Genomic DNA, 11,928 nt, shown 5'->3' with positions numbered 1-11,928 from the left:
ATTCCCAAATGAAAGCATATCCACAGATTTTGTTAGAGTGGTGAAATAAATTCACACCGCTGACATTATATTGAGGAAAAAGTATTGAGTAAAAGCCAACCAAGCTCAAGTAGCTCAGTGTAGCCAGACGGACCTTACGTAGGCCTAAATTAGGACTTTAAAAAATATCGGCGCAAATTATCGTCCAGAATTTTGTTATCGGACCGATAATAATATTTTCATTTTTTCACTTATCGGCCAATAATATATCGGCCGCCGATATATCGTGCATCCCTAGTGTTTATATGTTTATTTGTCTGTGTGTGTGTGTGTGTGCCCCTTTTATTTGTGGACATGACTAAAACAATATATGACTGTGTGAATCCATGTGTGTATATTTGAACCCATGTACGCAGACACATTAACAAGTATGGTCACATGTGTTAACCACAGACAAACACACACACACAGATACGCACACATACTCCCACTCCCACCCACACACACACACATGCATGCACGCATTTTGCACACACACACACACACACACACACATGCACACACACACAGGCACACACACACACACACACACACACACACAAAATACACACACACACACGCACACACATACACACACACACACACACAAATACACACGCACACACACATGCACACAAAAACCCACTCACTGTCAGACAGTCAACGCACTGGAGGAGACTTTTTTGACATGAATTAAAGCTCTGCCATAAATCCAGCTTCGGTGAGAGGCATCGGGGTTGGTGGTGTGTGTTTGTGTGTGTCTGTGAAGGGGGATATGATGGGGAAAAGGGGGAGAGACAAGGATGGTGTGTGTGTGTGTTTGAGAATGAATCTACTATAAATGTGTGAGTTGTGTTTTGTCCTATATGTTTAAATGAAGGGTTGTGATGGGTTATACAAAGAACAAGAAAGATGGTGTGTGTGTGTGTGTACAGGACTAACAGGACTAAGTGAGTGAGAGTGAGCTAAACCAACACTCTCTCTTCTCTCTCTCTCTCTCTCTCTTCTCCTCTCCTGGCCGCTGCCCTCCCCTGGTGGCCCTCACACGCTGACCTTCCAACAGGACACACAGAAAGACTACTGCAGCAGAGAAAGAGAGAGACAGAGACTCAGAGAGAGAGACAGAGAAAGGTAGACAGAGTTAGAGATGATACAGAGAGAGAGAGAAAGTTAGAGAGAGAGAGACAGAAGTGGGGAGAGTATAAAAACAGAGAGAGAGAGAGAGAGAGAGGCTGCCGTCAGCGATAGCGTTCCCAGCTGCGCAGGGGACGAGGGGACTGGGCAGGAATAGCAAGTGGCGCCATGGCAGCACAAGTGGCTCATCTGGGGGTTTAAAATAAACCCGCGAGTGCTTTCAGTCTTTGTCCCCGCCGAGAGCCGCTGCCATCCAAATTACCATTCGGCCCTCTTTGGAGAGGCCTGTGTTTAAGCAACATGAGGAGTGCTTTGTGTCATTTTCATCCCAGTGAGGCATGGATGAAAACTGGGAAGGGTTATTACGGGATGGCACATAGACTCCAAAACACACACACACACACACACAAACACACACTGCAAAATGCATATTTTGGGTTTGTAACATCATCTGTGATTGCTCTAATGGTGAGACTCACAGCGATTTTTCATCCTCCTACAAAGGTGCTAAAAACGACAACCAGCCAAGCTTGGAGCTCTGTTAGCGCTAGCCCAGTGTGTGTGCTAAAAACGACAACCAGCCAAGCTTGGAGCTCTGTTAGCGCTAGCCCAGTGTGTGTGCGCACCTCATCCCGCCGTGCTCCTGTTTGAGCGGTGGGGGTATTGTATTGATGCAGCAAAGCAGAACCACCGCTCCCGTTTCGGAGGAACGATTCGGTCGTGTAACTAATGTGCCATCTCCTGCTGTTCCCGCGGCGCAAACACAAAATGTAGGCTCTTACACACAGCACTCTGCTGTCGGGTTTTTTTTTTGTCTCTTTCAGTTCTTTTTCCAAATGCCTGGCCTCGTAACTAACCCTCGCAACAGCATGCGGCCAGTCGGCGTAATTAAGACACGTCGTCCCTGCTGAACGAATCCCACGAAGAGCTTCTTTAATTTCCAACTAATTGACGCGATCGCTGCGAAGGGACCATGCATGCGAAGGCCTCTAGACAGGGGGTAGGTGGTCTGCTGGGGCCTTGACGAGAGAGAAAGAGAGAGAGAGAGAAATGTAGAGCATGAGAGAGAGAGTGAAGTGCTAACGCTATCACGCTTATAGCCTACAGAGAGGCCCTACGTAGGGTGTATACTCAGCTCTCTCTCTTCCTCCTCCTCCTCCTCCTCCGCCTCTTTCTCCTCTTCAGTCTCACCACTGGAAGCCTAAAATGAGGACGTGTGGATCTCCCTTGAACCTGACCAAACACACACACACACACTGTAATTGACTTTGGAGAATGTTAATGATTGTTTACTCCTTGCTGTTGTGTGTGTGTATGTGTTGGGTGGGGCTGTGGCGGTGAGCTGGTATGAAGGTGTGTGGAGCTACAGGGGATGGTTGGGGGTGGGAGAGTGTGATTGATTTGCTTCATTTGCCGTGATATCTATTGTAATTGTTAGCGCTGTTGACAGCTGCGCCTTGAGCTTGGGCGTCACGGCAGGGATGTGGAGAGAGCTCGCAGCGAATGCCGTTGTTGTCCCTAATAAGAGGAGCCATTTGTAAATGTGATTTATTTAGTCGGAGGTTATTAGAGGCCTGTGCGCTTTATTTGTTGGTGTTTTTTGCTGAGACCCTTCAGGACTCACTCGCTCTGTTTACTTGTTATTGTTGTTATTGTTGTTGTTTTTTTCTGTTGTTATAACAGTGTGCGCAAGTTGAGTCGACCCCACCGTCGCCACGACTCAGTGCTTTCATGCTTTTTTACCACAGGCAATGGGTGGGAAAGGAAATAAAATCAAAAAAAATAAAGAAAATAATTAAAGAAATGAAATAAAAAGCACTTCCAAGCAAAGCAGCCTCTGTAAGTGACTCGCCCTCATCTTCCTGTGACAAATGTGACAGCTTCTAAAGAGCGAGAAGAACAAGGGAAGAGGCAGGTAGAGGGGGTGCAGCGACAGCATTGTCTTTGGAGATGGCAGGCCAGTCTTGAGTTGTGCCTGCCTGTCAGGCGGCCTCCTACATGAGCGAACTTCAGAGACAAGCACAGGAGATAAGAAGAGAGAGTGAGAGAGAGAGAGAGAGAGAGAGTGGGGGGAGAGAGAGAAATAAAGCAGGTTGGAAAGCTTACAGAAGCCGTTCTGTCAGTGTTCCACGGTTTTTACTTTCTGACAGGACCTGAGTGGAGTCAATCTCCACAAACAACAACAAAACACTTCAACACACACACACACACACACACACACACACACACAGCCTGATGCAGTAGACACTCAACTCCATGCCCACGGAATGCATCAACACAGTGACAACATGACAAGTCCTGGACCCGGTAAACAGTAAAAAACTTTCCAAAACACCAAGCCTCACAGGACATGAAGTCCTTGGTTTCCCTTCAGACAGTGCTGTATCAGATTTACACTTTCAAACACCAAATCCCTGATACATACACCATTTTACATAGATGGTCAAAAAATATCCTTGCCTTTGTTTACCGTAATAGCGCAAAGACAACAAGAGCAACACGACAATGAAAGGAACAAGAATGGGACTCAGTTGAGACCTTCCGGAAGTGTTCATTTATATTTTCCCTCTTTGGAATTCTGCTCTACACTCCAGCACGCGGAGTGATCCATTAAAAGGAATTTCTAATTACAGCTCCTGCTCACCTTATCAGTCATATTTATCATTAGGGGCGCTGAGCTTTTCACCATCCTCATTTACATGGGCAGCTGGTTCCTGGCTGCTCTTTGAAAGCCATCTCTCCACCATGAGTCAGCGACAGGCTTACTCGTGGGCAGTGTGTTTGTGTCTGTGTGTGTGTGTGTGTGTGTTTGTTGCTGTGTGTGAGTGTGTGAGCATGAACGTGTGTGTGTGTGTGCGCCAGTCTGTCTGTCTGGTTGGCATATATTCAGATGAGGCTGAGGTCAACCACAACTGGGAACTACTTTTTTTTGTTCCATCCAGTCGCCCCTTGTTTTAGTTCTAATTGTGCTCCGCCCTGTCAAAATGTTATTTTATTCAAGTCTGCAAAGCCATCAAAGGGACCTTTCCCTTGTTATGCCTTTTGAAGTGCTCATATTGTCATGCCAGGCTGCGCCTTCTATTGTGTCTATACAACAAAGAGGGAATGTTTGTCACGTTTAATTTTAATAAATAATTAATTCTGGAATATTCCAGACGGGGCAAAGTAAGTGTTGGTTACACTTACATCAGAGAGCTGGATATTTGGAGCAATGTGAGAGATATGTCCACATATTACATGTTACTTGCGTCAGGACAGACTCATCTTCAGGGATGATGGCTGACTGCAGGGCCTCACAGATCCTCCTGACAGTGCCATGTTTGACAGTTGTCTGCTGCCCTCTAGTGCAAATGCGCCAAACTGCAGGGACTCCGAGCAAAGGCTTTACGTTTTCTGCCTGACTACTCTGCCTGAAGCCGGACACACACTAACTCCTCCGGCTCTCCTTCTTAGCAGCACAGCTAGCGTTCTTTTTTCTTCTTGTCTCCACACTCTGAAATATGCGTAAGGTGGCTCGCTGGCAGGCAGATGGCCCCTCATGTCCCATACCCCGAGAGCCAGCGCATTGACGCATGGGCGGCGATAGTGGAGGTGACCCGAGCCCTCCCACTGTTTGTATTACTATGTCAAATAAATCGATGTCCTCCAACGCCATGCGTCTCTGGGGAGGGGGGGGGGGGGTCAGACAGGTAGTGGGCTGCTCTGGGGGGGGGTCAGACAGGTAGTGGGCGGCTCTGTCTTTACAAGCTCAGAGGAGCCGTCAGCCCTTTGAAATACGCCCGCGGAAAAAGAGAATCTGCGCTTCGACATTAAATTGATTAATTCAAGAGTGTCAAAAGGAAGGTCTTTAGATTGCCCGTGGTCTTTAAGGCAATCCATTACGAGAATTTAAGAGTCATGAAATGCACTTTGGTGGCCTTGAAATGAAGAAAGGACTGGGTGTGTGTGTGTGTGTGTCTGAAAGAGAGACAGAGAGAGAGAGAGAGAAAGAGAGAGAGAGAGAGGACAAACTCCTGAGTGCTATCAGCAACACTGTTTCCATCCCCAAGGTCAGACCACATAGGCAGGGGGTGCGTTGGCAGTCCCACAGGGTGCCAATTGTAATCAATTCAAACATTTCAAGGTGAAAATGATCAGGATACCTCTCTCAAAGGAGGACAGACGAGAAAGCGTGGTGGCAAACATATGGATCAATAATATTCATAGCCCTTTTGGTGCTGCTGGCAGAGAGGATAGCAATGAATAAAAGTTGCAATCAATGAGCCCACGGGAGGGCATCAGATGCCATGCTGCTCTGATTTCACTGTAAGCAGCTCATGGAGCATAAAGGAAAGCCAAGGGCAGGTCCATATGAATGTCTATTGCCATGCCAATGTGCAGCCGTGTATCCTTTTCAATAGCCACAATTGCTCTGTGTTGTTGCATTCAATAATATTGAGCCAGGAATGTCATAATGTGAATGAATATGTCTGTAGAATGTAGTATCAATGCTGCTTATTCACATCCAATGGTCATGATTGAGCTAACAGCACTGTGCAAGGCAGGCATTGTAAATGTGAGTATGTTACAGTATACACCAGAAAGTATTCAATAATAGGCCATTAAAAGCTGTTCTGCATTATTATTATGAGTCAGACAATGAAAACATTTCATCTCATTCAGGGACACAGATCCATGCAGCCTTGCCAGTCACAAGCGCCTGACTCATATTTGCAGTCTAAGTCTGTTCTGCAGAGGCGGCCAGCTCAGGTCTCTCGTCCCAGGCTGACAGGCTGGGATTAAAAACCCTACACGCCTCAGACATCTCTTAGAGAGCCACTTCATTGACCCACCTCACAGAGGTCACCTACGACAGAATTCCTCAACAGACTCGAAACCCTCCACCTCCCCTTAAAGACCAGCCTAAATCGTTGGCCAGTGTGCCTCGTCTCCCCCTCACGGGTAAAGCTTACTTTCTGACAGTGGGGTTAATACCAACAGTCAAAACTCCTCTGAAGTTCCTGGAGCTGCTGCATCCCAAGTGAAGGCTGAGGGCAATGGGGGTGAAGTGGGCCGGGTTGGGGGGAAGACATCACGGAGAGGGAGTGGTCTCCTAAGCAGATGGCGAGGTGGAACCACAAAGGTAGTGCTGTCAGCTCTGCTGAAATGATAATCTCTGATCTCTTCCCCATGACAAATGAGAAGGGGATGGAGGTGTGTGTGTGGGGGGTGAGTGGGGGTGTGTATGTGTGTGGAGTCAGGTGGGGTGCTGATGGTTCTTTGGAGGAAACCATCTTTACATTAGAGAGAAAAGGGCAACGGTTGGATGACGGCAGCAAATGAGGCTGGTGCCTGCCACCACTATCCAATCACACAGCCATCTGAACCCATCTGACACTTTAATCCCACTGATATTATCCTCACAACTGACAGTAATTCCTTAGTGTGTCAGACTGGCTGGGAGGAAGAAAGAAAGAAAGAAAGAAAGAAAGAAAGAGAAAAAGAGCATGTATAGTTGTGTATCCGAATGTGTATACATGAATGTGTGTGTGTGTGTTTGTGCATGCGTGTCGTGTGTGTGTGCATCGTGTGTGTGTGTGTGTGTATGGTGTGTATTCCTGCTGAAGCTGAACTCTGCGTCAAACTCTAGAGCTGAGTTGGGTGATGAGGGCAGAGGCGGATGTGACGGTGGTGGTGATGCTGACGCATGCGGGCAGCTCTGTCCTTATCTAAGGGCCGGCTGGGAGGGGACAGGATGGAACGGAGAATGGGATTAGAGAGACTGTCATATCTGAAGGGTACTCAAGAACTCTGGAGATAAAGAATAAAGTTGGATGTGTATGAGAGTGTGTCTCTGTGTATGTCCGAGTGCACTTGATCTTATGTGAAAAATGAACACTGGGATCTGTTTTGTGTTTGTAAAGTGTTTTTTGTGGTACTGTATTGTGTGGCTGTGTACTATTCTTATGTGTTCATATGTATATGCTGTGTGAGAGAGTGTTTGTATGTGTCTGTGTGTGTGTGTGTGTGTGTGTGTGTGTGTGTGTGTGTTGTTTGTTTGTTTTTGTATTGGTGTGAGGTACAATGAGTTGTTGATTTTTCCAGATCAGAGAATATCTGGGTATCTCAGTGTGAGACAGTCTCTGTTTCTGTGTTCATACAGTAGAAGCATGGGAGCTCAGCAGCAGGGTAGTAAGGCCATCTCTGACACACCCCAGCTCCCTCCTACCAGTCCACAACACACTGTCACAGATGAACAGTTTCCCAAGACATTGAGAGTCGTGACTATTCCCAATGGTAGTTTCCATCCCTGTCTCCCATAACAACAAGTGAAAGTAAGCATAGATTTATATGAGGAAGAGATCCATATATTAGATGGTACTGACGTTAGCGTCCCACTGGGGGTAGTTTACAGGCGCCTATGGTGAAGATGTCAAATATATGAAGATATCAAAGTCTCATCAAGACTCACAACAAATCCAGGCAAAGAACATTGATTCAGTTCAGGGGAAAATACATCTTCATGTAGTTTTATTATAAAACTTTGAGATTTTTTTTTTTTAAATATTACACTTACAATGTGCTATTTTACAGGCAGCTCCCCTTCAACCAATAATGCATTCCAAAAGACTAATATGACATTGTAATAAATTACACACATTTCCATTCTTTACAACAAAAGAGCTAGATACACAACATGTCAAAAGTAAACACTGTTTGTACAAAACAAGAGAGGACGAAAAATAAGCAATATACAAAATGAAAAGAACACAAAACCAGGATAACACATGAACAAATATGATGAAGGCAAAATGAGAGAAGAGAAGTTGCGTACTCCCGACACCGGATCCCCCATTGGGGTCATTGACTGAGGCTGTGGCACGAGGAGCTGGGACTGTGAACAGCCTTCCTTTTCCTCGTATATTCTAACAGCTCCACAGACAGCCATAAAAGTCAATGAGGCGTGCTCCTCACACATATAAACCACGAGGTGTCACGTCCGCACCTAGCGGGCCGGGCAGTCGCGGCAAGCCCATGAAAGATCTTACAAGGGGAGAGAAAAGGAACATTCCAATGAATAACCTGCAATAAACTTTGACATTCTAACATGGAGAGCGAGAGTGGTGGTGATGGTGGTGGTGGTGGTGGGTGGGGGGGTGAAGAGAAAGAACAACAGTACAGGGTTGTTGAGGAGCGGAGCATTGTGTCCGCTCGTTAAACCCCATACGGTCACCACCCTAAAAGTGACCAGGGCCTGGTTAGAGAGTCATTTCAGCAATGGGGAGAAAGGGGAAGTCTGTGGCTGCACACAGGAAATGGGAGCCACCCAGGACAGGATACTGACAGGTGGAGCAGTCCAAGCCAGAACCAGAGACTTGCCCACGGCCCTTCCTTTCCTCTCCTCTCCTCAGGATGAAGATGCTGAATCAGATACACACAACCAATCTCAATATTTATGACTCCACACTGAACAATGTTCAACTCATACGCACTTGCATGGAAAGTTTAATAGCTTAACTCAGGGGTCTCAAACTCCCGGCCCGCGGGCCAGATTTGGCCCAATTCCGGCCCGCGGCCTATTTCAAAATAATAATGTCATTCGGCCCTTGAGGGTATTTTTAATTGCGACAAACAACGAAACTGATTAAAATAGACGATAGATCCAAGTACGGTAACAAATCTCATTTGTACTACTCTCGTAGTTGCTAGGCATCCAGAGCTTCATTCAAGCCCAAAATCGCTGCACACAGTTTTCAGGAAATACAGGGCTACACACTGTATACAGCCTACAGCGAGAAACATTAAAACGTGCATTTGTTTGTAATGACACGGAAGCGATGCAGGCCATAGTTTTGCACAAATTGAAGCAGAAATAGACCTACACCAAATGTTGAAAAAACGTTCACGTTTGATGAAGTCTTGGGTAGGCTATGCTATTCACCTATTCTGATTCTGACGGAGAATATCTGCCTTTTGGAGATATTAGGGCCTATGATCGATCGTCTATTGACAGTGATAGTCACGGTGCGTCTGTGAATGGAGGTGCGTCTTTGCGTACGACGGTGTCCACTAAGCATACCATGCTTATTTCGACCCTTTGCCCAAAATAGTTCGAGGTGGCAGTGGTAATCGTGATGATGTCCGTAATGGACGTGGTTCAGACAGCTCTGAAGAACTACAAAGTCACCCGCGATAGGAACTGATTTGACCAGGCTACTTTATTGTAGACCTATAATAACGGTTTGTGGAACAGGCTAGTAATAGTTTACTATTGTTACATCTTAGGCCTACTGTTTTCCTGTTAATTTGTTATTTGGGTAATATGACAAAAATAAAGTAAACCTGCTCAAATAGTTCAACATCCAGTATTTACTGAAAGGTGCATAATTTGAAGTGCTTCCCATCCAGTGGCAAATTAGATGAGTAAATTTACCCCCTTCATAAACTTTTGTTTATACTCAAAGATTTTTACATTTACAGTAGGACTTTATCTCTGACCACTTTCAAGCCATGGCCTTTTGAAATTTTTATATGCCAGGTTTAAATAAGTTATGAGAGGAAAATATTTTTATTTGGTGTGAAACACACACATACCAGTTTTTATGCTTATTTGTTTTGCTTTTTTCATAATTTGTATTTATATTTATTTTATCATTATTTTATAGCACAGGTGTCTAAAAATAGATAAAAAACTTGCACTTTCTGTTTGCAGTTTTGTATTTGAAAATACAGTATTTGAAAAACATTGCATTTTAGGAAATAGCCATTCTTTTTTGTATTATTCTTTAACACTGACGCGGCCCTCCAATCAGATGACGTTAGCAGAAGTGGCCCCCAGCTCATTTGAGTTTGAGACCCCTGGCTTAACTCATAATTTTTGAGGAACAGTCAGGAGAGTGCTGTGTGACTCTGTAAAGTTATTCCTAGCCCCGTGAGTTGTGCTCCTGAGGCCTATGACAGCAAGTCAGAGATTGCGGGTGAAGCATCCATATTGCGCGCTGTTACAGCGATTCCGAATGCAAACCCTCTGACTGCGAAATCAGTAATTGCGCGGCAGGAGACGAGGCCAGGCAGACATTTCCACACACGCATGAATGCTAACAAGCCTGCTAGCTTCTGAGAGTGCAAGGCCACACAGAGGTTGAGGAGCATCACAGCAACACAACCTCAGCAACACAATCACAGCAACACAACCTCAGCAACACAACCACAGCAACACAACCACAGCAACACAACCTCAGCAACACAACCACAGCAACACAATTCGCTCTTTTCCTCTGTCAATCTCTTTTTCTTTCTCACTCACTCACACACATAGACACAAACTCACCCACACACCAGGCTGGCCTTGAGAGACTAATTGGCCCCTGTAAAGCGGTGGAGTCTTCTCCTGGAGACCCCCTACCTCCATCCCCCAGCATGACCCCTGAGCTCTCCCCAGGACCACACACACATTAACGGGTGAGACCTCGGCTCCTCTTCCTCACCCCTCTCCTCTCCGCGTTCACCTCCACCCGGCCACCTCCTCTCGGTCCCTGTAGGGGAGCGCTTTGCTAACTGCTTGTTTTTTATCTTCCACTCTGTAACTCCCTCCAGCTACTCTGCCCCCCACACACACACACCTCCCCCTGTCCTCCCACAGAGATGACACTCTCATTAGATGAAGACATTATATGGAGGTTGTGTGACCAGGTGGCAATCAGTGACCTCACACATCCCCAGGAGAGGGATTATTTGATACCTCGACATGATTGTAAAAAAGAGGCAAACAGAAAGGGTCCAGTCCTATGTGCTGGCTCAGAGGATCGAAGGAGGACCCACATTTTTTGTTTAGTTTGTTAAGGATTCCAAAGGCCAGGGAAATGTTTCTTACTCTAAACAAAAATTACACAACATGACAAACATATAGAAATGGGTCACTGAAGCGTACCTCGCTATCATTAAAAAAGCACCAGCAATGGAAGAACATTAGGTAAACCAGGTGGCATTAGTGCATCCATGAATCCATACTGCTAAGACATGATTTGATAATAAGTTCCCAACACGTACCAGACATAGGCTACAGTACATCAGACATGCACAATCACACGGGAAACAGAATAACTTAAAAATTAAAAATGTCCTGCTGTATACAGGCTCATTTAAATATACATGTACGTGTATATAAAACGGAGTTGATACACAGATGTCCTCAGGAGTTCTCAAAAAGACTTAAAAGTGAATGCTCAAAATAAAACACAAAGACAAAAAAAAAATAAAACACAAGAAGCATCCACTTGAGATCAGTTTTGCCAAGAGAAGATGGAAGATGGAAGGGGCATTGTCCCTGCACTGTTTCTTTCTCATCCATTCTTCTCACCATCAAGTACTCCAAGAAGGCAAAGACTGCATTGCCTCCATGATCTGTGTCAACGACTGAGCCAACCTCTCAACTCCATAGCGTTCATCCATAACATCCATCAATTGCGTCATCCATTTTGAATCGATAAGACAAGGGTCTGTGGATAGGAGTCTGTGTGGAGCTACTCATGGGAAATTGAGTTTTTTTGTGTATTGGTGACGTTTTCACAATCACTGTTTTTTCATGGAGCAGGACTTGCAACACTGCTCCCCGTAGAACTTGTGATTGCATACGCCATGTTGAGGAACCAAGTGGCACCAGCCAAAGAAGTCCAAGCAAGGCTTCTCCTCTGGAAGATAACGAGGAGAAAGATGAGGGGGGACTCACCATCACTGAGGTAAATCTGCAGTTCAGTATCTAGACATCGAGACATAAAGAGCTCAAATGGAAGACCT

The 11,928-nt window shown here is 45.6% G+C and overlaps 1 protein-coding gene across 1 annotated transcript in view; it reads right to left on the bottom strand.

The window, feature by feature from the left end:
* Positions 1–10,788: 10,788 nt before the first annotated feature.
* Positions 10,789–11,928, bottom strand: part of adamts18 (ADAM metallopeptidase with thrombospondin type 1 motif, 18) — an 81,828-nt gene continuing 80,688 nt past the window's right edge. Inside the window, 1 exon segment of the mRNA XM_048263638.1 lies at positions 10,789–11,822. Within this exon segment, the coding sequence (XP_048119595.1) occupies positions 11,704–11,822 (119 nt within the window). The 3' untranslated portion in view covers positions 10,789–11,703.

Source organism: Alosa alosa, chromosome 14 (genome assembly GCF_017589495.1).
Source record: "Alosa alosa isolate M-15738 ecotype Scorff River chromosome 14, AALO_Geno_1.1, whole genome shotgun sequence".
In the NCBI taxonomy this organism is placed as follows: Eukaryota; Metazoa; Chordata; class Actinopteri; order Clupeiformes; family Clupeidae; genus Alosa; species Alosa alosa.
Note: the sequence above shows the minus strand (reverse complement) of the source record. Positions and strands in the feature narration are given on the sequence as shown.